The following is a 26,817-nucleotide window of genomic DNA, read 5'->3' as shown; positions in this document are numbered from 1 at the left end:
GATTTTATGGGTGAGAATTAAAAATATCAAATGTGGAAAATACAGAAGAGCACAAAGGAAAAAGAACTTAGCCTATAAGCCCACCACTGTATAAGACACCTACTTTAAAAAAAATTAATGTTTTCCCTTGATTTTTAGCCTGTACATGATGTGAAGTATCTGGTTGAGCCAATCTGCTGACTGTTCTGTACAGTCATCCACAGGGGATTGGCTCCAGGACTCCCTGACAACAGGTGCACAGGCAGCCTATCAAAATCTGCAGATGCTCAAGTTCGTAAATAAAATGATGCAGTATTGGCTGGTAACCTTCGTTCTCCCCTACGCTTCAGATCATCTCTGGATTACTTACAATAGCCAGTACTATGTAAATGCAGTGTAAATAGTTATATTTTATTGCTTAGGGAATAGTAACAAAAACGTCTGACATGTTTAGTACAGATGCAGTTTTTTTCAAATATTTTCAATCTGTAGCTGATTGAGTCTATAGATGTGGAACCTACAGATGGGGAGGGGGAAACTATTATTAAAACACTGGGGCATATATCCTGAATCAGATTTTAGCAGATTCACACAGTGTGAACCTTGGTTGTGTGTAGAGGGGTACCTGTGTGAGAGAAGGGTTCTTAGAAAGCCTCCTTACTGGGACGGTCTTTCCTCTTCTGGTTCTGAGAGTCATTTAGTAGCAGGCTCCTGTGAAGCAGGGTGAGACTAGTGCAAGAGCCTTTTGCCTACAGGGGACCATCTGGGGAGGAGTGGCCAAGGAAGAAAGGGGCTCCTGACTGAAGACAGCCCAAAGGGACAGTAAGAAAGCACTTCAGCTGAGGATATTTGCAAATGTGAACTTTAACCCTTGAGGATTCTTGAGAAATGGGAAAGATGCCAACAGAAATGTGCAGACCTTAGGAAGAAAAAGGCAAACCCCAAGAATTACAGTGAACCTGGCCCTAAGTGGAGCAGACCGCAGCAGCCTGTTCAGTGGCCGGTGTTTAGGAGACCTGTACCTTCTGTGCAGCTGGCTGAAGGCCTCCTGCTAAAGGTGGCCCGAGGCTCTCCTGGGTGGGGAACTGTCCCTACCTCCGACTGTGACTCCACCCTGAAGCCTGAGGTCCAGGCGCCGGGGTGGACAGACTGGAGGGTCCCTCTCCCACTTGCTGTGCCATCCCCACAATCCCGACGGGGCACGCGGTGACAGCAGGGGAAGCGGGGTCCGCCGGGTCCAGCCCAGCGCCCCGCCCACGAGAGCCCTCGGGACTGTCTGCGGGTCCTCGCTTTCTGAGTCTGCACCGACTCCTCGGGGTTCCCAGGCAACGCCCCGGGGCTGCCCTGCGCAGACGCAGCGCGAGGAGGACCTGCCGGGCCGTGGCCAGGCCAGCGGCGCTCCTCCCCTCCGCCTCCCCACTGCCCCCGCTGCCTGGGGCGGCGCGAAGGGCGGGCCGCCAGCGGGTTCCTGGAGGCAGAAATGGCTGCGAGGGGCCGGGGTCTCGGTAGGGCCTGGGGTGCCTCTCGCTGCCCCGCTTGGAGACATGCTCACTGGGAAGCTGGCGGACGCCCGAGGCCTGAGTACGATGCGGTGGTGATAGGAGCAGGTAAAGAAGGCGGGAAGGCAGCGCTGCCCAGAGGCCCGGAGAGGCCCTTTTGCAGAACCCCACTTCTCCCTTCACTGTGGGCACGACCTGGTCACGAGTTTGGATGAGAGCCGGGGCTGTGAGGGAAGACCTTCTGGTCTCTGAGTAAGGCTCCTCTCCGTTCTAGTGCTGACTCTGCCGATGGCTTGCTGTGTGGTCTAGGAAAAAATTTCTTGCCTTTCTGGGCTTGAGTCTTGTCACCTAGAGTGGCATTAGGTGAGTGCAGAAGCTTCCCTTGTCTCCAGCTAGATGAACTAATGAGCTAGCTCTCACCACGTTCTTGGAAATCATGGTTCATTGAATAGAAAGAACCCTGGGACAACAGCAAATGTCACCACTACCTCACCATTGAGGTCAGCCATCCCTAAAGGAAACCAGAATCACTTCACAAAGGGGAGTTAAGAGAAAAACAGAACTGAATCCCAGAGACCCTACTGTATGTCCACAGAGGATGACAGCCATGTTTTCCTCTCAAACATTTGGGGACATGCTGTGTGGTCCTGTGACACTTTGCTGACCCTAGCCTCAGAGTACTCAAGTCTGCTGTGTGACTGGGTGACCTGTTCACACTCTCAGAAGGCCTGAAGGCATTATTTCCAACTGGGCTCATTTCAATGCGATGCAGATGCCCAGGATCCGTGCTGGGCACAGTCCCAAGGTGCTCTCTGCTTGGGCCTGGTCTCTGTTACCAAGAGCAGCCATGAGCTGGTGAAAGCCTCCGTCCGCTCTCCAGGGAACAAGTGTTCACATACACACATTTACTGTAAATACTGAATTAAAAAATGTGTAGCACACAGTTCTAAAAATCAAGAAGACAGTGCTCTTAATTAAAAGTCCATGTGGCCAATTGATTCTGATCCAGTACTCTCTGATTTTTGCCAAACTCAATTGCCGAGCTGTGGTCGCAGTTCCGGAGTGGTCATAGCTTGGAAAGGGATGCTTGATGTTTTCATTCACTTTGAAGAGTAGAACAAAAATGGGGGGGAAGTGAAACAGTGAAGATTTATGTCCCAGCTTCATTCCTTCAGGACTTTGCTCGGTCAGATAATATTTTTTTCTGATACTGGAAGAACATCTTCTCCATGTTTGGTGCTGTTTATTCCCAATGTAACGCCACCGACAGGCATTCCATTAAATTCCAACTGCATTGTTAGCATTTTCCCATCTTTTTCCTGAGCCTGCCAGTCCACAGTGCAGTAGATCAAGCCCTGCCGTGTCCCATGTATAAGTCCTCCCATGTTGTCCCACCCTTGGGAGGTCACCGAATGTGACTTAGGGGAGACATACAGTAGCAGGCCACATCCAGGCATGTAGAGGCAGGTGACCTCAAGAGCATAGTTATAGGCCAGTGTAGCAAAATGAAAGTGGTGATTTTAAGTAGTTTTGCGATCGCTTTTAGTATATTTAATAGGAATATACTATTTTATAGGATTTAATTTTTCACAATGGTCTGTTTGATAGTGGGCTCACAAACTTCCTGGAGTCCAGCACCCACGGGAAGCGCTCTGTGTCCTCTGAGCCTCCCCAAAGCCCCTCCTCCCCTCAGCTCTTGGTCACAGCCCCTCTGACTCCCATGGGCCAGCTGCCTTGGTGACTCTCCCACAGTGTGACTGCCTCAGTGAGGTGGCTTCAGTTACCTGATTTAGGGGCGTTCCAGACTGAGTGAGGAGCAGAGTAGCATCTTCTGAGATGAGAGTTATATCTGAGTCCCTGAAGTCATGCCTGGCCATCACCTCAAAGAGACCCGGGTTTTGTCATTTGACTACCAGTAGCTAAGAATGCCCTGAGGAGCTTGTTACAATGCAGATACCTGCGCTTTGTAGCTGGTGATTAGGGCTGGCGGAGGGGGGAGGGGGTGCTCCCAGCCATCAGCACATCTGCCCACCAATGCTGAGCAAATCTGATGCCAGCAGCACAGAGCCTGTGCTCAGGTCAGCTCATATAAGTCCCACACACCTGCTACCTGAGGATCCCCAGAAGTGGCTAGGGGTTCCCTGAGCCTGCAGCAAAAGACCCTTCAAGGGGACAGGTCATCTGAAGCCATAGGAGAATGCATCCAGGATGGGGGAGGGGGCAATTCTGGAACTCTGGGTCTTCCTGGGCCTTCATCCTTCTGGGTCTGTGCCCTTGGGAGTTTACACGCCATTGCTGGACTGGACTCTGTTGCCTGGAAGACTTGATTAGTTTTCCAGAATTGATGAGCACCACTAATTAAAGGCGAACAGCTGTTGTATTTATTGTGGGCCTTCGAAAGGCCAGGTGCTTTATGGATATTATTGGTCATCCTGCCCACACTGCGGCAAGATCCCCAGCACCCTTTCTGCCTCACCTCCTGGCTGCTAAATGCCTCTCTGTCAATGGCAGAGCTGGGCTGAGCCCCGGACAGCCTGCCTTCTTGAATTTGCTTTGTGTATTAAGAGAAGGGCTTCTGAAACTACAGGTTCAGGCAATATTTATAAGTCCCAGCATATTTTTTAAACTTTCTTATGGCAATTTTCCAGTGCTTTTTAAAATGAAATATAACCAAATAGATCATCACATGCTTATCACACAGTGAGAGTTAGTATTAGTACATGAAACCTTTTTTGCTGTGAAATGCATTTACTCATGTGGCATGTGCCAGATCATGTTGTCAGATTCTTCCTGTGGATCATAGTCAAAGGGGGTTGAAAAGCCCAGGTTCCATTAGGAATGGTAAGAATGCAGTTGTGACCTCTCACATCCTGGGAGGCCTCCATAAAGCAACTGACTCAGCCATGAGGAGATACATCACATGGGCCATCGCTGCCCCTGGTTAGGGACATTTGCCAGGCTAACAGCTGAGCAGTTCATTTGAGTCAACACTGGATTCAGGTCAGTGCTCAGGATCATGGTCATCCACTGACATCTAAAAGACTCAGAGTGGTGACTGTCACCAAGGAGAGAATAGACTGGGGGTCACAGGAGCTGGCGGACAACCACTGGGGCCTGTTCTCTGCCTGCAAGTGATTCTTCATCAACAGCCTCATTTCCTCCTAAGAGTGGGGAAAGGAGGAGGCAGGCCCCAGGGCCTGTGTGCTCAACATGTGGATCTCAGGTCACCTGGGTGGGAATTACCTGGGATTGAATGAGGAATCAGCTCTCGCACACACGTGCCCTCCCTGACCTGCTGAAGGACGCTCTGAGGAGGGGAGGTCTGGGAATCCATACTTTTGCCGGGTGATTCTGAGCTACTTAGAGCTGCACTCACCACCCACTTGGTGGGGAACACGAGATCCCAAAGCCAAATTCAGGGCTCATGGCCAGGGGCAGCCCTCCTAAGATTTTAGAAATCTTTTTAGAAAAAAGTAAGGTAACAAATTCCCCCAGCCAGCTAACACTGAGGCACACACCCGTAGTAGCTGAGTGTGTTTGATTACTTCATTTTTAACTATTCAAACTTCATTTTTAGAGCATGAGACTGACAGGGACATCCTGTGTGGATAAAGCCTTCTTAGGCCAAACTTGACAGCAACTCTGCCCCTGAGCAGTGCTCACCTGGGTGGCTGGTCAGTTATTCCAGGTGCAAAAGCGTACTGGCCACCTTTCTTTTGCTTCCGGTCCCCACCATGTGAACTATGCTGCTCCCTCGGTCACCTGCTCCTTGCCTAGTGATGGAAGCCCTTGTGACCGTGACTCTCTCCTTGACCCTCACTCCAGCATGGAGCCATCGGCAGAGCCAGGGGGCAGCACTTCTTTCAAGTCAGGGCAAATCAGGCAAATCCCTCCACCCAGTTCAGTGGGTGGGGCCATCAGGGATCTACCTGGGTGGGGCAGAGATGGGTCCCTCTCCCTCAAGGGATGTGCATCTGCCAGCTGACCAGTGATCTGTCCTCCCCTCCCCCCTCTCATTGCAGGACACAATGGGCTGGTGGCTGTGAGTATCTTCCCTGGGTCCCACTGCACTGACCCTAAAGCCTGTGGCTCTCAGCAGCCACAGGGAGAAGCGAGCAGGTGGCAGGAGAGAGGAAAGAAGCGTGCTCTGGTGCCGACCAGGAGCTGGGTTGAATGTGTATCTGCAGCCACTCAGGGAGGATATCATGGGCTCCCTTTCCTGTCCTTTCCATAATACTTGGGACCCCACCCGTGGCCTGTGGAAGAGTCAGGGAGCTTCAGAAGCAGGCTGGTGAAAATGTGGGGAAACGTCTATCTGGCACAGGGAGAGCAGGTGGGACCCTGGGGATCAGGAGCATGAGGCAGGTGGGGCCTCTGACTCCAGGTTAGGGGGTAGTCCTTGCTGGGACAAGTTCAGGTGACCCACAACCTGAAGCACACTGCTACTGCATCTCCAAGTGACAGCAAGAGCTCCCTAGCAGAGAGGCCAGGGCTCATGTACCCAGCAGGTGTCCTCTAGATCCCAAGCTCAGCCAGGCCAGAGTCACTCTGGGGCTCTGCTTCTAAACCCTGAGTCCAGGTACTTCCAAGAGGCCTTTGAGAGTCTTCAAGGCCATAAAACAAATATGGAACCTCTTCTTTAAGCAGTGGCAGCTCTAAAGTATCAACAAAGGGGGTGCCCAGGGACTACGGTAAGACCTTAATACCTTAAACAACATATCAGTTTTACCTGAACATTCTACAGGGGACCCTTTGCAGCTCAACCGATCGGTAATTTAAACACTGATTTGATATTAATGTAAGTGCAGGTTTGTCTCCCAGCTCTGTCACTTTCTATCTGTCAAGGTTTAAGTGAGTCACTCAGCCTCTCTGAGCCACATAAAATGAGAACAGCCGTGCCTACCCTCAAGAAGCCATTTGTGAAGGCAATAGTTAATGTGCTGCAGGGACCTGGCACATAAAACTTGACCTGAATGCTAGCTCTTACTATCGGAAGTTTCCAGCCCAGGGAGGGCTAATGTCAATGCCCTTCAGCCAAAGACCACCAGAAATGCACCTGGGCTTAATCAAGCCGTCTTGATTACTCTTGGCAGTGAGGGAGAACCGTGGGGTGTCTCAGCAAGGTGTTAGAAAGAACCTAATAGAGGATTTGAGCTTTGGTTGGATGACTTGGGAAAAGGCCTGAGAAAATAAGGATCTGGAGTCAGAGCCCCCACCTTGTAGGTTAGACACTGTCAGAAAGTAAGGACAGCTTTCTGACTGGGAACTCCAGTACCTCTTATCTGTAGGGAGCAGAGACTGAGATGAGGACATTGAAATTTGGTAAGGAAGTAGCAGTCACTCAATCTGGCCAAGAGAGGGGCACTTCATATTTTGTGGATGACACGGAGACCTTGGATTTGTTTGTACTTAAACAAAATTGTGCAGAGAACATTTTGTCATTTTGTCACAGTCTCCCAGTAATTATTTCAGGCCATTCTGTGAAGTAGCTTATGTCTAATTGGAGAATAACATGGCTTACCCTTGCATGTTAAGGCAGCTTCCAGATGTCATGCTCTGGGAGCTGGATTCAAGCTTAACCACACAGAGCCTCAGTTTTCTGATCTGTAAAAAAGGGAGAACCATTGTGCCTACCTCCAAGATGGTGGACTGTAATAAGGTGCATCTGATGTCTGGCACATAGTTGCCCAGTGAACCAAGGATGGTGACTTCTGAACTTCACCATTCCTTGGTATTAGAGGTAGTGGGAAGACGAGCACTGTAGGATTGTAGGCTCAGGACTAGCTCAGTTCAGCAAATATTTATTGATTTCCCCCTAAATGTGAGAAGAAAAGTAACAGAAACCCTTGCATCATTTGTTGCCCCCAATAAAGTTCTGCTGTAGACACAGCTTCAGTTATTGTGTGTCTCCTGTGCCAGGGACCAGCTCAGGGAATCCTCGCAGCAGCCCTATGAGATAGGTAGAGTCAGTCCTATAATATCAACCCCATTTTTGCACATGTAGAAACTGAGACAGGATGGATCAGGTACTGAGGCTGAGCCAGCAGAAAGGGATGCAGAGTTGAACCTGGGGTTTGGTTTCATATTCTCAAGTTCAGCTTCACTGTGCCCACCTCTCACTGGGCTTATAAGGGCAAGGAGGCTTTCTCCAGCCTGGAGGAGAGGGACATCTGGGACAGGGTAAGTAGGATGTGACGAGAATTCCTAGGACACCAGCCTTCTAAGGAGAGAAGGTCACCTTCAGCTGGGATGTGGAGGGGCAGGAGCAAGCCAGCAGGCCTTGGAAGACATCTGAACAGCATGAGCCACAGGGTGGTGTGTTGGCTCTGGACTGAGGACCCCAAGACCATGGGGCAGCCCCCAGGGATCTTGGATGTTCCAGAGGGATGAGAGAGGGCCTTATGTGACCCCCAGGCAGCATACCTGCAGAGACTGGGGGTGAACACGGCGGTCTTCGAGAGGCGCCATGTGATTGGGGGTGCAGCAGTCACTGAGGAGATCATTCCAGGTGAGCCCCAAGAGGTGGGAGGGGCTGAGGAGTGATCGCTGGTGACTGGTTTTTCTGATTTTGTTCCAGGGTTTAAGTTCTCCCGTGCATCCTACCTCCTCAGCCTTCTGAGGCCACAGATTTACACAGACCTGGAGCTGAAGGTAGAACAGCCCTGTGGCCGTGGTGGATGGGTGGTTGTGATCACCTCTCATCTCCCTGGCGGGGGGCAGGGGCTCCCTACCTTGTACCCAGGGTGATTCCCAGTGCCTGAGATTCCTTCTGTCCCAGGGTTGGCCACCCCCAGGATCTTCTGCTGCATGCCATAGATTGTGTCACCCACCCTACGTCTTAAAAACTCAGAAATCTCACACAAAACTCAGACCTCGTTTGAAGACTGAGCTTTGTCAGCATCAGGCCCTTGTTCTACCTGGTGGCACGTTCAGCCTGGTCCCTGTCATCTTCTGGCATCACCTGCCTAAAGCTTTCGGCTCCTGAGTTTGCAAAGCCACCTTAGACTGGGCCTTGTTTCCACCCTTATTAAACTTTGGAGCCTGGCAGCGTGAACAGGACGTTGAACCTGGACTTTCACCCCTTTCAGTTCCTGGGCTATCTGGAGGAGATCCTGAGAATTCTCCCCTGGCTTGTCCAGCTCTGCCCACTACCCTTCACAGGCTCCACCTCTCATGGCCTGTTTCATAAGCCACCAAGTTCCTGAGGCTGACTTGGCTCCCACCTGCTAGTGCCTCTGTCACCCACCCCTCAGGAAAAAGGTCCTTGGTGTCATGTGTACGAGCAGCTGCCGTGTACTTCAGTGCCAACTTTGCTCTGAATTCAAAGTTCAAAATTAATTAGATGCTCAGCCGCTGTTTACACCCCTTGGCTTCTGTAACTGGTTCATGTAGAGGAGTTCTGTGAGTTCGGTGACTATAGAAACCCAAATGAAGAAATTATTACTTGAGAGAAAGAATGTAAGCACCCTCAGGCCAGCACTGGATAAATTTAGCCAAGGCCCAAGGGTGTGTCTGGGATCCTCAGCCCACACCACACTACAACTGGAGGCAGTTTGTGACTGTACCCATAGTTGATGGAGGCAGATGTTGGGGACCAGCGGCAACTTCTGACCTCCCTTCCTCCCTTCCATAGGTCTCAGCTCTGTTCCCTCTGCTGGTGCTTTATTCTGGGAAATCTCCCTAAAGTGGGACTCTTGGACCTACATGTCTGGAAGAATGACCGGGGGAACTAAAGGGGAAACAGAGATGCCCAGGGGTTCTTGCTCAGAGGCCTGGTGCTGTAGGAGTCGTGGGGCCTGGGAACTGGCATTTTGTAGCAGTCTCAGGTTGTTGTGAAAGAGGAAGCCACCAGACACCTCTTAGAGAAACAAACCTATAAGTCCCCCTTGTCCATGATGTCTCAGACACACCTTGACCTCCCCAACAGTTCCCACCTGGGACAGCTGGCCTGCTGAGAAAACTCATGGGTAAACCAGAGGAAGTAGTCTGTTCTTGTTTTATTTGTGTTTTTAAAGAAAACTGGATACTTGAAAAAAATCTCATGGAGATAATCTCATGGCTGTTTAATGCTCCCCTTCTTATTTCAACTCCATGGAATTAAAACCATCAAGAACAACAAAGGTACCATTTTAAAAAATATTTAGTTGTAATGGACACAATACCTTTATTTATTTTTATGTGGTGCTGAGAATCGAACCCAGGGCCTCACACGTGCAAGGCTCTACCACTGAGCCACAGCCCCAGGCCCCCAAAGATACCATTTTTTAAGAGTGTCCTAGAGGCAGTCAAAAAAATGTTCATTTTTGATTAGTTATACTTGAAATAACTCCTGGGCTCCTCTCGGGTCCCTTATGTGGAGGGTTGATGGATTCCTTCATCCAGTCAGTGTTCCTAATCACCTGCTCTGAGCCACAGCCTGGAGAAGCCCTGGGAGACATGGGCTGGGTGGGGTGAACGAGGGAGGGAGACAAGGACCCAAGAGAACTCCGGGTAGAGGTAAGTGGCAGGAAGAAAGTGAAGCCATGTGATAGGGACAGGCTGGAGCTCCCAGCCTAGACTGGTGAGCAGGACCTCCTCCTTGAGGAGGTGACCTGGGAACTGACATTCTACTGTCAAGAAGTCACCAGCTTTGTGCCTTGTGGACCAGAGAGAGTTCTAGGCAGAGGGAAGTGGGAGTGGACAGGCCAAGGCAGACTTGAGAGGAAGGCAGGTGTGTGACTACCGCGGCTGTGAGGAGGGGACTGCATTTAACCCAGGTGCAGGGGGAAACCAGTGGAGGCATTTAATTAGGAAGGAGAGTATGGGATTTATGACCCTGTGAAAGATCAGTCCCCTGGATCATGGCAGAGGCGGGTTGCAGGTTGGTGGTTGAGGCAGCTCCTACAGTGATTCACAAGATGGCGACTTGGGCCAGGGGCAACAGACATAGAGGGAAGTGGACAACTTCTGCAGATGGAGCTGATAAGACTTGGCTGTGGATAGGAAGTCAAGGGGGAGGGAAGAAGAGGAACTCAGGATGCCCTCTAGGGTCAAGTTCTCTACATTAAGAAGCACCAAGCTGGAAGTTCCTCCAACTTGGAATCCAATTTCTCTATCTTAATGTTAGAAAGGACCCAAAGGTGTCCCAACCCAAACTCCTAGCCATGTTTAGAGTCTCCTGGGCAGCATGCTCAATGCCTGGGGATCTTGTCCATCTGGAAGGTCTCTGGTGTGAAGCCACACCAGCTATAGTGGTCAGGAAGGTCTGTTCTAGTTTCCATGTACTGTCCTAATACTTCTACTCACAGATCTCATTTCTGTCTCCTGGAGCTACACCTTACCTGCAAGATATAGTTTTCATCCACTCAAGTCAACAGCACACTTAGTGACTACACTGAATCTATACCTGGTGGACATAATAGTGAGCAAGACAGATAATGCCCCTGACCTCATTCTACTGTGGGAGGTGAAGAAAAATTGAATGTATAATTAGCCATGTGCTGACAAGTGTTTTGGAAAAAGAAAATGCAGGGAGATGGGACAGGAAGTGCTGGCATGGTTAGGGGAGCCCTTGCTCATAAGGATCACTTGAGCAGAGATCTTCAAAGAAGTGAGGAGACAGGCCGTGGATCTAGAGAAAGAAGTCTGTAGATGGCGGCCACGGTAAGCCTGTGTTAGTAGCCCAGGCCTCTTTGTTGTATCTATGGAGAAGTAGATGTGCTCTTAGAAAGTTCTGTGTGCTGGTCAAGCCCCTCTAAATCAAATCATATTTTAACTGCATCAAGGCAACTTCCATTTAAAGTGACCCTGGAGTAAATGAGTCTGTAAAGTAAATAAAAATTTTGGGTGTAAATAATTTATCTACCTTGTGCCTATGGATTTTCACATAACCATTGCTTTATTGTGTCTTTCTAAATTTTAATTATTTATTTCTGAAGTGGGACAGTTATAGATTAGGGCTGAGAGCCAGGGCCTGGGAGTCACAGAGATGTGGTTTGGAAACCCAGATCTGCCTCCTACAGGGACCTGAGACAAGTTATTTAACTTCTCTGAGCCTCGGTTATGGCATTTGTACCAAAGAGGATAAGAATACCGCCAGAGTTGTTGTGAGGTAGTAATTGTAGACCCCAGCACTGCCTCTGGCACAGGGTAAGCATGATATGGTGCAGCTTGATGTAGCAAGGTATGGCATACTGTGCTCTGGTGTGGCATATTGGTGAGGTGTGCTGGGCTCTGGTGTGGTATCGTATGGCAAGATGGTGCATGTGCGATACCGTATGGTCTTCTTGCGTGCCTGAGCAAGAGGGCTTTTATAAACCTATATTTTTTTAAAAAATGGGATCCAGGATCACATACCTTGGGAACCCGCCCACAGGCACCTAAATGGTCTCACAAACACAGTTGGAGAAAGGAGACTGGGGACGGAGACCACAGACCTCTAAAATGTTGCCTGCGTTGTTTGTATTCTGCAGAAACATGGACTGAGGCTTCATCTCCGAAATCCCTACTCCTTCACCCCCATGTTGGAAGAGGGCACAGGGGGCCACGTGCCCAGATCCCTTCTTCTGGGAACAGACATGACACAAAACCAGAAGCAAATTGCCCAGTTCTCACAGAAGGATGCCCAGGTAAGGACGGTGTCCAGAGACCCGGCTCCTCCTCCCTCGCCAGCCTGAAGGGGGCTTTAGAAAGGAAATGGGTCTGGTTGGAGCCATCCTAGAGCCATGTCCAAGTAGACGGGCTGCCTTGCCTTCCCTGAGGAGGGCTCCAGTCTGCACTTGCCTGTGATCTCAGGCTGTGAAGGAAAGGGACGGAGGATGGCATTTGAGACCAGTGGACACTGCCAGCTCTTGAACCTGCCTGTGCTCAGTATGGGGTCAGACCGTCTCCACCTGCTGTGTGTGGGTGTACTTTGTAACCCAAGTGGTTATCCATGTTAAAGTCGCGATGGAGGCTGACGGGCAGATCAGAGATCACTCAGAACCGACTGGACTGCGTCAGGAGGGCTGGAGTCAATATCGTTCAATTTGGCTTCATCCCGGGCGCTCCAGGCAGAAAGCGTCCATGAGGGTGCGCAGGTCTGGGGAAGGAAGCACACACACCAGAGAATGTGCAGTCTCTTGGGATTACTGCACAGGAATTCTTGGGCAGCCTTGTTCACGTGAGTCACTAGATGATGGGACAGCCTGGTGTGACAGGTTCCGTGGACACAGAAAGGAACTCTGGCCACTTTTGTACCCATCCTGCATACAAGCTAAAGGTGTAGCATTAAATCCATCTTGGTGGAGGCATTTTTATAAGAACCTAGGTGAATGCCATCCATGTGTGTTGCTTTCTGTGGCTTTCATGAAACACGGGGTAAAATCTAGAGAACCACGGGCCACAGGCCCAATACACATCTCTCCAACCAGTGCTTTCCAAATCTGGTGGAGGAGCAGGATCTCCTGGGGACTTAGCTTTTTCAGAGTATTTCTCTTGGATCTTTTTGTGCAGCGGGCTCAGGACCAGGGCCTCCACCCTCCAAATCCTGCTCGCCTCAGATGCACTAGACAGGAGTCAGCACAAGGCCTGGTCCCTGGGCCTGCAGGACACTGGTGGAGGCTCTGCCTTCTAATGACCACATAAACAGGAGACCAGGGCCTGTCTCCCATTGTGGAACCTAAGGAGCCTGATTTCTGGTTTTACAAGTTGTCATCTTAAAGGTCTGTCCTAGAGAAGGGTGTTTAATTTCATTTTTACCAAGACTTCTCAAATGTTCCTCAACACGGAACCTTTCTTTATGTGACACTTAAAGTCCATGTGTGTGCCCATGGGTACAGCTGAGCCCCAATTAAAAGTTCTGGGCTGAGAATCAAGAGAAGGCCTCTGGCGGCTTGGGCGTCTGCCCCTGCCCTGTCGCCTGTCCAGCGAAGGGCGTGTGGGAGTCAGAAACTGGCCGTGGACAATAGGTTCCGTGTGGGAGCTTGAGGAAAGAGGACGCAGGAAGAGGCGACATGTCAGTCTGATGGGGGCCACGAGAGAGCAGACGGTGTGCTGAGATTCTGGGGAAGAGGTCTAACTTCTACCAGTCACATGTGGAAGGACAGAAGGACAGAGAGCAAAGCTTCTTTGTGGTTTTATCACAGAGCCCAGACCCTGAGCAACTTGCCAGCTTCCCGTGGCTGGTGTTGGCCCACGCTGACCCTGTCCTCGGTGGCTCTCCTACTGCCCACCTGGCACTGACCTCAACTCTCAGACCTAGAAGTGGGTAGACCCAGCAGAGCCAAGCTGAGCCACGACAGGGGCTGAGGCCTGTGGAAGCATCCGGGCTCCTCTGTGGAGTGCAGCATCGATGTAGGAATGGTGTGGGGCAGAGTGTGAGAACCATATCTTCATGGGATTCCACACAGTGAAGCCTTGACCTAGATCTCTGTTCCAGGCCTTTCCCAGATACGAGGAGTTCATGAATCGCTTGGTATCGGCCATCGACCCTCTGCTGGACGCAGCCCCAGTGGACACAGTGGCCTTCCAGCGCGGCTCCGTGCTGCAGAGACTCAAGTCACTGTCCACCCTCAAGCCCCTGCTGAAGGCTGGTGAGTCCCGAGTGCAGGCTTCGGGGCAGGAGGAGTAGCCTTCACGGAGGAGAGGTCATGTTCTTGATGCCTGGACAGAAGGTTGAACCGCCATGGCAGCCTGCCAGTGGTGGCGGGTTAAGGCCATTAGGACTGCCCCAAGCACTTTACTGAGATCTCAGGCTGATGTGCCCTTAGAACCTGAGACAAAGGCCTAAATACAAGTAGCTGATTTAGAAATGTGGCCCCAGGGCCCCAAACTAGGGGAAAGGAGGAATGAAACTGGACCAAGGGAGAGCCACTGCCAGGGTGTGTCATTGCCCTGGCCACCACGATGGGCAACGAGGCACTGGACCTGCCTGGACCCTCTGTGAGATGCATTTGAGGACCATTCCTGGAGAAGGAAGGGTGATTTATCCAGCAGGCTCTGTCCCCCAGGGTCAAGGGTTGCCCCTTAGGATGTCCAGGTCAGTGGGTGACCTAGCATAGTACCAAAGGAGCCCAGGGAATAAATGAAGCAGCACACTTTATAGGACCGAGGTGACATGTGCTGCTGGGGTTTCAGTGTGTGAAGCTGATCAAAGCTGCAAAAGGTGCTTATCCTGCTGTGGCTGGAGTAAGATTGAGGGGCCAAGAGAATATAAAGAACTGTCTCCACAAAAGCTGGATACTAGGTTTGAGTGCAGCCAGGAGAAGTTCTGTGATGAATTAGTAATGTCTGCCATGGGTATGAGAAGGGACAGTCCACAGAGTGTGCTGTTGTTTACTGTGACCCTGTAGGATATACAGACCAAGTTAGTGTCAGTGTTCCTAGAAAAGTACTGAATCAGTTAGTTATGATCACAAGGGGGGAAAGCCCATAAAACCCCTGTGGCATGCATTTAAAAATAAACCCTTTTTTCTCCCTGGCATGTGTGGTTCAGCTCATCCCAGCTGGGTCAGCTGATCCAGTCTGATTTCATGCATGTGCTTGTGGCTGGGACAGGTCATCATGGGAAGCTGGGCCTCAGGTGTCTCATCCTCCTTATGGTAGCAGCATGCTAGTCTGGGTATGCACTTCTTATATCAATGGAAGACCACATGGGGCTGATTCCTGGTTCCCAGGCCTGTTATAAGCCTCTGTGTCCTATCTACAGACATGCCATTGGCCAAGCAAATCACATGAATAAGTCTGGAGTCAAGGCTCAGGTCAAACCAGCTGTAGGTAGAAGGAACTGCAGTTATACATCAGAGTGTAGATACAGGGACAATCTACCCTACATGCCCCAAAAGTAGATGTTCCTTTCAGACTTCCAGCCCAAGGAGTTTTGAACAATAAACTTTTGTGTAATAAACATTTATTGAGCAACTACTATTGTCAGACACCAAGCTGCACACAGGGACCACAATAGCTAAGACCATGATCTCTGCCTTCAAGGACTATTGGCCAGTGGCTCTCTGAATTGGTCATAGGAATGGTCCTCTCCCAGGGTATGGGCCTTACAGAGTTCAAAGTAAGAGAATAAGGTACAGGTTAATTTTTTTTAAAGTAGTACTAAGTGCTAAATAAAATCAGTGCCCCTGAACTTGCCAATGCTTTGCCTGTCTCATTGAATCCTCAGCTAGCCTTTTGGGGTGTGAGACATGACTCCCATTTTACAGATGGAGGAACAGGTTCAGAGATGTTAACCTGTGTCCAAGGCCGTGCAGTTGGTAAGGGAGGAAATCATAGCCAGCATCCACCCCGCTGCACTGCCCGCCGTTGGCAGATCTCAGTCTCCTGCCATCCCTTCATCCATCGCCTGGGACCAGACCAGAGTGTTTCCTCACAGCCCGTCTCTGTTGACGTTTTGGGGTTCCTGTCTTTCAGGTCGCACCCTGGGAGCTCAGCTTCCCCAGTACTACCAGGTGTTCACAGCTCCCATCACCAAGGTGAGCAGCTCCCGCCTCAGGCCCCGCCGCCCTCCGGGGACCTCTCCTGCCAGCCAGGCCCTGAGAGCTTCTCCCGCGGTTCTTCATCCAGGTGCTGGATCAGTGGTTTGAGTCTGAGCCCCTGAAAGCCACTCTAGCAACGGATGCTGTTATTGGAGCCATGACAAGTCCTCGCACGCCGGGCAGTGGGTGAGGGACAAGGGAGGAGGGCCGCGGGAGGAAGCTGAGGCTCTGCTGAGAGCCAGCAGGAAGGACAAGGGCAGAACAGCAAGCTGTCATTTACGGAGCTACCAGGAACCAGGCACTTAGCCAAGCACCTCACACATGGTGAACCTCAGAGCTCCATCCGAGATCTGTGGTTCAGAGAAGGGAAGTGCCATAGGCAAAGTCACACAGCTAGTAACTAGCAGAGCCCTTGGCTACCACTCTGTGCTCCCCTAGGAAAGGCCTCCCAAGGATATCAACATACTTCCTGCCTCCCGCCCTTCCCTTCTTCTCCCTCCTTCTCTTTCTCCCTCTCTCCCCTCCCGCCATGCTCTTTTCCCTGGGCTCTAAGACACTCACAGGCACCTTCTATGGACAGGAAGCTGCCTCTCTGAGCAGGGCACATGCCTACAGCCCAGTCCAAGGAGGGCATCACACACAGGAGGGCTGTGGTCATGGTTTGACCTAAGGATCCCCTTGTAGGAGTAGGAATGGAGGAGCGTGCACATGCGCACGGGTTGGGATGGAGGATACTGCCAAGTGCAGCCTTTCCAATGTACCGGAAGACGCAGCTAGAAGCTGTCAAGGTGGCTTTTTCCCTCAAGGGATAAGAGCATCCCTTGGAAGTAGCTTTTCAACACATATTGAGCCAGCCCCAACTCCCCCCGGGCCAGGGAGAAGAGGGCTGGCGGCAGCTGCTGCACCCTGGCCCAGCTCTGCAATCTGCCAGCCAATCAGTCTCCAGCTGGATTCCTGTCCTTTTCTCTGGGGAGTGGTGGTGGGGGAGACTGCTTAGAGACTGCTCAGTGGGCCTTGAAGTTACTGGTTCCTTCTTTCTTTCAACAACTGCTGATGGAGCGCGTGCCTGTGCGAGGTGCTGGGGGAGTGAACAACCAGAAACCCCGTTGGCAGAGAGAGACCCAGGGCTAGTGATGAGGAGGAGGGTTAAGATAGGAGGCCCCCAGGGAAACTCCTGCTGATCCAGATGAGACTCCTGATCCAGACCTGGGGGACAAGGAGGAATTAGCCAAACAAACCATGAGGGAGGAAGGGCTCCAGGCCAGCCGCAGCAGCTGGACAGGTGAGCAGAGTGCTCCATTCCAGGAACCGAAAGAGGCTCGAGGCTCCGTTCAGTGGGGGTGTGGGTCACAGGGCCATGGTGAAGGACAAGGATGGGAGGCCTGAGGCCACCTCATGAGGCAGGTGTTCCCCTAAGGGCAACAATGAGCCAGTGACGCTTAAAAGGAGAGGAGTGGTCGGAACTAGCTGGGTTCTGAGGTTGACTGCATGGAGGAGACTGTAGTGAGCAATGTGGGGAGAAGGTGATCCCCCTGGGGGGCCCTCCTGTGACAGTTTCAGGAAGACAAGAGCGAGGCACTGGGGGACAGTTGCCTCTAGAGTTGCTTGGAAGGAAGAGTTGACAGAAGTGGAATTGGATATAGAGGGTGAGGGACTGGCAAGGGTCAAGGTTGACACCAGAGTTTACTGGGTGGGGGATATCAGGGAGAAACAGCTTGAGGAATGTGGAGAGGTGATGCCTGCCAAGGAAGCAGGGGGTAGCTACTCACAGTACGGAGCTCAGGAGCTGGGGCGGCAGGTTTGGGCATTGCTGCCATGCCAGCAGCATAAAGCTCTGCTGCAGACACATTTGCATGAGAGGGACACAGATGAGAAGGCAAAGGGCTTTTCCAAACTCATTTGAAGTCTCATGGAAAGGGCTGGATGGGGGCAGAAGAGGCTGAAGGTATGGAAAGATATTTGCATCTAAAAACTGGGAGATGAGACCTCACCTCCAGCACCGATCCTGTGCTCTGCCCTCAGGTACGTGCTGCTGCATCATGTGATGGGTGGCCTGGAGGGGATCCAGGGTGCCTGGGGCTACGTCCAGGGTGGCATGGGTGCCCTCTCTGAGGCCATTGCAAGATCGGCCATTGCACATGGAGCAAATATCTTCACTGAGAAGGTGAGGGTCCCGCTCCCACTCCTCTGGTTGGCCTCAGATTCGGGTAGTCCCTAATGGACAGCTGGGCTCAGAGTCAAGAGATGACAGTTCTGTAGCCTGTCAGTGGCTGAGCTGTTGTCACCGAGGTCCCAGTTCCTCTGACCACCCTTTGGATTCACCACATTCAGCAAAGCTGGGGGTGGGGGGTGAAGGCTCCCTGAGTAGCTGCAGACTTGGAGGGTGGGACAGGGATGAGGAAGCTGGAAGCTCCCAGGAGCGGTGCAGACAGTGGAAATCCCACCTGATCCTACGCCGTTTCCTTCTGGGGGTTTCTGGGACCTCTTGCTGGTGGGCTTCAGACAGTGGCTAGGGTGCAGGTGAATGGCGAAGGCCGCGTTCGAGGAGTGGTGCTGCAGGACGGCCTGGAGGTGAGGAGCAGAGTGGTGCTGTCCAGCACGTCCCCGCAGATCACCTTCCTGAAGCTGACCCCACAGGTGAGGCAGGGTGCTGGATGGACAGGAGTGGAGATCTCTGCCAAGACAGGGACAGGAAATTGTGGGGGGGGGGGCTGCCTAGGGCAGGAGGTGCACTTGCCAAGTCTCCTTATTTGGAGAAATGAGAAGGTAATGGGCAGGTAGCAAGCAGGGAGGTGAGGAGGAAGAGCAGAGAGGTGAGGTGACCTAGGTCATGCAGCTGGAAATTGGAGGAGCCAGTGCTGGAACCCAGATCTGACTTCCTAACTAAAGTTATTTCTACAACTTTCCCATTCTCTGAATTCCTCCCCTCTTACCAACTCTAATTTCACTATCTTATGTCAGAGATCTGTTGCCATATTAATGCTGGGCATATAAGAAGAAATATTAGCTTGCAGATCTGGAGAATTCAGTCTCTTGGTTGAATTCAACTGATCTGGGCTTGCTTGTGCACCTGCCGTCAGCCCCGGGGCAGCCATTCAGCCCTGTTGATCTGGGGCTGGACGTGTTCATGTGCCTGGGAGCTGGTCGGCTGTGGCTAGTCCAGGATGGTTTCTGCTGGAATGACCAGGGTGACTGAGCTCTATTTCATGTGTCTTTCAAACTTCAGCATAGCAGTCCTGGCATGTTCTCAGGATCTGGCCAAGGACAAAAGCAAGCAAGCTCAATCATGCTCATGGTGTTGTTTGATAACTTTGTATCTTATTTGATAACTTTGTTTAAAACAAGTCTCAAGGTTCAGCCCAGAGTCAGAGTGGAATGCTACAAAGTTACATAGAAAAGGGGTGTGCACACAGCAGGGGCTGAGGATTTAGGGAAGGTATTGAAATTGGCCACACTTCCCTTGTCCCAAAAGAGAAGATAATGTGTTTATGAGCTTGGAGCTCCCAAGCATTACTGGGCTGTTCCTGGGGGCAGCACCACTTTTTTTTTAAAGTGTTTTCACTAAAAGCATTCCACCAAGATCAGTGCAACACATCTTAAGGCAATTCTGAGGTATCAAGACTTCCAAGAGCTTATAGACCAGAGAGAAAAGAGGCATGCATACCCTGGCCCTGGCCCATGTCGTCCAGGTGTGAGCTATGTACCCAGGACAGCTGGCAGAGCGCAGAGGAGAGGTGGTGAGCGTGAGTGGAAGGGGATCCAGGAAGGCTTTGCAGAGGAGGTGGTTTTGACTGAATGCTGAGGAATAAAGAGGGTTTCTAGAGGCAGAAGTTGAAAGACCAGTCTGAGCAGGAAAGGACGGCTGCTCTCTGAGGCCTTTCACAGACTTCCCCTTCCAGGAGTGGCTTCCAGAGGGGTTTGCAGAGAGAATTGCTCAGCTGGACACCCAGTCTCCTGTTACCAAGATCAATGGTAAGAGGCACCAGTTTGCAGACCTGTGTTTTTTCACGCTCTCTGGGTGGGAAATCCTCAAGTCTGGGAAAATCCACCCACACCATCACCTCCATGCCCTGCCCTCCAGCCCGGCCCCCTAGTTTGAAGGTGAAACACTTTCAGACTCCCCATCCACCACCCGGGGAAGCATGGCGATGCTCTAGAGAAAGGACCCTGGAGTGGGTGGGCCTGACCCTCTCTTTGGTCCCTCAGTGGCTGTGGACAGGCTGCCCAACTTCCTGGCAGCACCCAATACTCCCACGGGCCAGCCGCTGCCCCATCACCAGTGCTCCATCCACCTGAACTGTGAAGACACCCTCCTCCTCCATCAGGCCTTTGAAGACGCCATGAATGGCCTGCCGTCTCACAGGTGGGTGGCCCCCAGGACTTTACATCCCCTGGAGGGTCTGACACAGGGACCTGGGGTGAGGGTGACTGTTCAGACGCAGCAGGGATCAACCTCTTCCACCTGGGGCTGAACCTTTTCAGTGACCTGGAAACTGCCTCAACCCATACATGAGTTCCAAGGACAGGAAGTGCACCCCGGGCAAGAAAGTGTGGGCCAGGGCAGCTGGGGTGAAGAGTGGGCCATGTCCAAGAGTGTGACGGGTTAGCAGAAGGGCATAGCCCTCCAGAGGACTGCATTTGTGCTGGGAGAAGAGAAGGAAATGCTTTCTGGGAGAGAAAAGGAGGATTTCTGATTCTGTCCAATAGAGGGCACCCATTTGCTGAAACCCTGTTCCATGCCCTGTGTTGTGTCTTATAAGCTGTCTTCATGCAAAACCCCTAAAAGTGTTCCCATCTCCTGCCCCTGCTGAGTCTCCATCCTACCAGAGCAGGTGGGCCCACCCTTCCATCCTGTCCACTGTGCAATGGACGCTTGCTGAAATCTGTGGGTGCCAGGCTCGGTACTTGGCACACGGGGGGAACTGGGGTGTGAAGCAGACACAAAGCTTATGACGAGTGGCCACACAAACATTGTGACATAAGGTAAAGAAGACGTGGGGCTAAAGAGAAAGGTGCAGGGCAAAGTTTACCCATTCGCAAATGTTTTGAGGCCCCTATTCTGTGTCAGGTTTGGTTCAGGGACCTGGGCACAGAGCAGCAAACAAAGTCAACAAGGCCTCTGCCTGAGTTGCTGACCTTTCACTGGAGGGAGACAAGACAGTCAGCATCACATGCTGGTGATAAGTGCTAGGGAGAAAATAAAGGCAGGGGAGGGGAACGTTTGCTATATAAAAGGCTAATTCCTGTGATATTGGAGCAGAGACCTGAAAGAAGTTAGAATACTGGTTTTGTGGGTATCTGGAGAAGAGCATTCACATGGTGGGGTGCAAAGGCCCTGGGGCAGGAGTGTGCTGCTGTGTTAGAGACAGAGGAATGAGGCCAGAGTGACTGGGGAAAGAACCTGGGAGGGAAGGGGCTGAAAACCGCAGCAACTCCATCCTGTTGGGTCTTGTCACAGCTCCTGGCTTTCATGCCAGGAAAGTTTATGCTGAGCCTGACTTATAACCTCTGTCCTGGCCACTGTGTGGAGAAAAAGGGAGGGCATCTGTTGCAACTGATTACTGGTGCAGAATCCAAGGGAAAGGGGACAGTGGCTTGGACCAGGGTGGGAACAAAGGAAGTGATGAGAAGTGGCCAGATTCTGGTCATATTTTGAAGGTTCATTGATGAGACTTGCTGTTGAACAGAAATCGGGTGTGAGTGAAAAGAAGGGCAATTAGAAAATTATGGTTGCATTTATTGAAAAAGGGAGAGGCTTGGGGGGAGGGGGGTTAAGAGGATATCAGACGTTGAGGTTGGGACAAGGTCACTGGAGATGCTGGTAGATGTCCAAGTTCAGAGGGAAAGTTGAGGGATGCGGAGGAGGGGCATTTCAGATGGCCTGAAGGATGCTCACAAGGTTGGTATGCATGGGCACCTGGTTCCGGGACTTCCCTTCCTCATCCACGGGTACTGAAATCTCCAGAGGCTCAAGTCCCTATGTACAACTATTTTCATATAACCTATGCACATTCTGTGTACTTTAAATCACCTCTAGATGTTTTTTTTGTGTGGGGGTTACCGGGAATTGAACTCAGGGGCACTCAACCACTGAGCCACATCCCCAGCCCTTTTTTGTACTTTATTTAGAGACGGGGGTCTCACTGAGTTGCTTAGTGCCTTGTCGTTGCTGAGGCTGGCTTTGAACTTGTGATCCTCCTGCCTCAGTCTCCCGAGCCACTAGGATTACAGGTGTGCGCCACTGCACCCGCTAGATGTGTTATAATACACAATACAGTGAAATGCTATCCAAGTAGTTGTTATACTGTATTGGGGGAAAGCCTGTGCGTTCATACAGACGCGAGTCTTGTTTGTTGTTAATATTTTCAACTTGTGTTTGGTGAGTCCATGGAACCCTCAGATATGGAGGGCTGATGTTTTGGGAGGTCAGAGGGAAAATGTGCTCCGGGTAGAAAAGGTGTTGGTTGCAGGCAAAGGCGCTGGGGATGGACGTGGCTCACAGTCCACGGTTGGGTGCTGGAGCAGCCCCAGCAGCTCTGGTTTGTTGGGCCGACTCAGGAACAGGTTCTGGTCAGGTGGGGTTTGCCTGGTTGAAACCAGGCCACCTGGGCACCTGCTTCTGGGTCCTGGCACCTTCTTGTTCTCACTGTATGTCCAGACCCTGGAGACATCGAGTTGGGGGGCCCTGGTTAGAGTTCAAGGTGTCTGGGGAAGGAAGGAGATGACAGGCCACACATTACAGGGGGCTGGGGCAGACCAGCAACTCAGGGGCCTGAGGCCTGGCAGGGGCTGGGGCTAGGGCTGAAGGTGCTCCTCAGGGGTGGTCTGGACGGCCCTGGTGGTTGCTAAACCCAGTTGGGTACATTAGCCCTCTGGCCTTCCAGTGACAATGGGCCCCGCGTTGGTGTCATCTCAGGGCCTTCATTTTGTCCCAATTCATCTCAGAGTGGCTCCCCAGCCCCTTCTCTTCAGCCTGACCGTCTCCTCCCCTGCATCGCAGGCCCATGATTGAGCTCTGCATCCCTTCCTCACTGGACCCCACCCTGGCTCCCCCCGGCTGCCACGTCGTCTCCCTCTTCACGCAGTACACGCCCTACACGCTGGCTGGAGGCAAGGTCTGGGATGAGCAGGAGAGAAATGCCTATGCAGACAAAGGTAAAGAGGGCCACACCAGCCAGCCTCCAGGTGACAGCTGGTCATGTGACCAAGTAGACCCCTCCCCTCCTGACCACCTCATTCAAGATGAACACCTACAGGTGCTGTCCCAGGAGGAGAGAGGGTGGCCCAAGGGAGGCTCACGTCGGCATGGTGACCGTCTACTGGGTTGGGTGCTAGGCTAAGAAAGCCAAAAGATGTGGTTCCTGCCTCAAGTGCTGGAAGTCTAGTGGGGAGACCATTAAGAAACCAACCGTGAGGCTGGGATTGTGGCTTAGTGGTAGAGTGCCCACCTAGCCCGGAGGGGATCCGGGTTCAATCCTCAGCACCACATAAAAATAAAATAAAAATTAAAGATGTTGTGTCCACTGAAAACTAAAAATGAATATTAAGAGACTCTCTCTCTCTTTAAAAAAAAAAAAAAGAAACCAACCGCTATCGTTCAATATATTTTATTGAACAAAATGAGGAAGCCCTGAGCCAGAAAGAAAAACTTGCAAAGGAAGGGACTTTTGAACTGGGCTTTAAAGGATGAATAGGAGTTAGCCAGAGAGCAAAGGGCGTTTGCAAGCAAAAGAAACACCTTGAGCAGAGCAAAGAGGTGAAAAAGAGGAGGCAAGCAGCTTAGTCTCTGGGGTTGGGTAAGGAGTGGGGAAAGAGTGGGGCCTGGGCTGGCTAAGACCCATAGGCCTTTATGATGAATTTTTTATTTGCCTGTGGACTGTTTCTTGTTTTGCTTTGTTTTTTACTTATTAGGTATAATTTGCGTAGGATAAAATGAACCCTTTTAAGCATCAATTTAATGAGTTTTGGTAGATTTTCCAAGCTGTGTAACTCTAACGCCTCCCTCCTCTTCTTCCCAACACCATCTCATTCCCCTGGACACCCAGTGTTGGACTGCATTGAGGCCTACGCCCCTGGCTTCAAGGGCTCTGTAGTGGGCAGAGACATCCTCACACCTCCTGATCTGGAGAGAATCTTTGGGCTTCCTGGAGGGGTGAGTCTAAGCCTGGGTCTCTCATCATATTCCTCTTCCTGCACCCCACTTTGTGGCTCTGTCCCCTGGGCCTTACTTGGCCTTCTTCATATGGGAGGATAGTGGCAGAGACCATGGTTGAGAGAGGACAGAGAAGTGGTCAGACCTAGAGAATGGGGGAGGGATGGGGACATGGAGACATAGGTGCCACCTGAGAAGGCCACCAGGGTTATGGCCCTTCTGCCTCCTTATCCACATCATCCTGTCCCATCTGACTTTCTTCAGAAGGAGCTCCCTCCTTAAAGAAGCCCGTCCTTGCACTTCCCTTCAATTTATCAAATGCCAGAGGCCAGAGGCAGGGAGCCCAATTAGGAGATCAGCTTCAATATGGCAGCCACCAGCCCCAGGTGGCTATGGAACACAGAATGGTGGTGAGGCCAAAGTGAGATCTGCGGCAGGTGTGCAATGCAGAGACAGCATGGAAAACCATGCTACTGTCTCATTAGTGCCTAATGTTGATTGCACAATAAAATGGTGATATTTGGGATTAGGCTAAATAAAATTATCATTGTTATTATTTAGTTACTGAGGATTGAACCCAGGGCTTCCCACATGCTAGGCCAGCACTCTACCCCTGAGCCACACCTCACCTCCTTCTACTTTGTTTTAGGACAGGGTCTTGCTGAGTTGCTGAGGTTGGCCTTGAACTTGTGATCCTCCTGTCTCAGCAGCTGGAGTAGCCAGGATTACAGGTCTATGCCACAGTACTCAGATCAATAAGATAGTTTATCAACATTACTATTATGGACCAGTTTGCTTTTACCTCTTAAACGTGGCTACTAGTAAATCTAAAATTACCCGTGTGGCCCTCGTCAGGATTTTCCTGGGCAGCGCTGGTCCAGATGCAGCCGGAAGGAAGGAAATGGGAGGGAGAGCACGCCACGGGGCAAGTAGGGCTCTGTGGCCTTGGTGACAGTGCACTTGAGGAGGTGCAGGCAGAGGGAGGAGGTGCAGGCAGAGGGCGGAGGTGATGCCAAGGGTCCATCCTGGCGGCTGAGGAGAGGGGCAGACTTGGGGGAGAGCATGGCTCAGCTTGGGGCATGGTGAGGGGGCAGCGGGAGCAGCATCTCCAGCAGGGGTTGATGTCCTTGTCCAGGACTGACACATCTAACCTTGCCTTGTCCACTTCTAGCCCAGGGATGGTCTGACCCAGGCAGGTGGAGCAGAACCTCACTGGGTCCCATTGACCCTGGTCTGTCTTTGACAGTGATCCTGATGGAGCCTGGACCCCAGGGGTCCAGGGTGGCTTAGTCTAAGAAAGGAGGTCCCGCAGAAGCAGCCAGCAGTCAGGCAAATCAAATGCTCCTATTTTTCAGACATACTGAGGGAGACTCATGGTCTAAGGAAAATCCCTTACAACCCCCCATTTCTTTCCCATTCAGCTTCCTCGCCCTCTGAGGATGCCCCCCCTCCTGGCCTTCTTTCATCCTGAAAAATGTCTCTGGAAAACCTCAGCCCTAGCCCTCTCTCATCCTCATCCCTTTCTGCACTTTTAAGAACCCAAGAAAATATCTTGGAAGGAGAAGGACTTTCCTTTCAGAACAGGGGAAGGGAAGAAACTTTGCCGGGGCAATAAAGACGGCAGCACTCGGATGTTAATGGCCACGGCCCTGCCTCCACAGAACATATTCCACTGCGCCATGACCCTGGACCAGCTCTACTTCGCCCGCCCAGTGCCCCTGCACTCCAGCTACCGCTGCCCTCTCCAAGGCCTGTATCTGTGCGGAAGTGGGGCCCATCCTGGTGAGTGATCCCGCTTCCCTGTGTGGGCTGTGAGGGGTTGCAGGAAGAGGAGGAGGCTGCAGGATGAGGGCGAGAGGGGGCGTGGACCCCCACCCCACCCCCACCCCCAGCAAGCCAGGCCCGTGTCCAGAATTCTCTGCGCAGGGTGAGCACACAGGGTGCCTCTGCCTGACTGTCCACGACCCTCAGTTCAGCGCACACCGCCCGCTCCTTGGGTTTAGAATGTGTCCCACCTAAGGCATCTTGCCCAATTCCAGTTTTGTGTTAAGGGAGACCCATGTCCCTAAATTCCCAATCCATATATGAGACCAGAAAAGCTGACTAAAGTTCCTCAACTTTAAAATTCTTTCCTGTGCCACTTCAAGCTAACTGGTTGGGATGAGGCTGCTGCTTCCTACTGACACTTCCTCTGAGCTCTGCAGGCGCAGCCTCTTAGAAAGGGCTCCACTCACTGTCTTCCCCCTCCAACCTCCTGCTGGTATTTTTTATTTGCCTGCTAAGGGTCTCACCAGGTAGCCTAGCATTCGGACTGCAGAGCAGACTGAGGGAGGGGGTGGGAACTGTGGCCTGCCCCTCCCCTGCTGTGGCCGGAAGCCTGGAGGGAGCCCAGAGTCTCTTGGAGCAGTTGTCCCAGGGTCTCTGTACGCCCTGCCTCATCCCTCCCTGCTGGGTTTTTTGAGAAAAGCTTTGGTTCCAGGAGGAGGTGTGATGGGAGCCGCTGGACGAAATGCAGCCCATGTAGTCTTGCAGGACCTCAAGAGTGCGGGACGCTGAACCAACTCTGGGAGGATGAAAATTCAGCCCTGAGCCTCTCTGTCAGACCTGGGCTCGGCTGCCCAGGAAGCTGTGCTCCAGTGGACACTGCTTGAGGCAGCCAAGTTCACAAGACTCAAGCCATTATTTTAGAAGAAGTGTGCAAGTTACATGGAGCACAAGTTAACCAGTGCCCTGTGCCTCCATG

At 51.8% G+C, this 26,817-nt stretch overlaps 1 protein-coding gene across 1 annotated transcript; it reads left to right on the top strand.

Moving 5' to 3' along the window:
* The first annotated feature begins 1,435 nt into the window (after window positions 1-1,435).
* Pyroxd2 (pyridine nucleotide-disulphide oxidoreductase domain 2) lies at window positions 1,436-26,817 on the top strand. The gene is made up of 16 exons (XM_026394806.2): window positions 1,436-1,586; window positions 5,501-5,520; window positions 7,893-7,986; window positions 8,056-8,129; window positions 11,930-12,085; window positions 13,876-14,029; window positions 15,858-15,919; window positions 16,011-16,108; window positions 17,945-18,086; window positions 18,425-18,559; window positions 19,822-19,894; window positions 20,129-20,285; window positions 22,923-23,077; window positions 23,968-24,074; window positions 25,736-25,856; window positions 26,554-26,817. The coding sequence occupies exons 1-16, from the start codon at window positions 1,460-1,462 to the stop codon at window positions 26,628-26,630; spliced, it is 1,752 nt and encodes a 583-aa protein (XP_026250591.2). The 5' UTR covers window positions 1,436-1,459; the 3' UTR covers window positions 26,631-26,817.

This window comes from Urocitellus parryii, chromosome 5 (assembly GCF_045843805.1).
Source record: "Urocitellus parryii isolate mUroPar1 chromosome 5, mUroPar1.hap1, whole genome shotgun sequence".
Lineage (NCBI taxonomy): Eukaryota > Metazoa > Chordata > Mammalia > Rodentia > Sciuridae > Urocitellus > Urocitellus parryii.
This window is presented reverse-complemented; position numbering and strand designations above follow the sequence as displayed.

Bases quoted from the DNA above. Each gene is read 5' to 3' on its own strand.
- Pyroxd2 (XM_026394806.2), top strand. From the start codon at position 1,460: ATGGCTGCGAGGGGCCGGGGTCTCGGTAGGGCCTGGGGTGCCTCTCGC. The intron at 12,086-13,875 runs GTAAGGACGGTG...TCTCTGTTCCAG, and splicing joins TCTCACAGAAGGATGCCCAG to GCCTTTCCCAGATACGAGGA. The intron at 15,920-16,010 runs GTGAGCAGCTCC...TTCTTCATCCAG, and splicing joins TCACAGCTCCCATCACCAAG to GTGCTGGATCAGTGGTTTGA.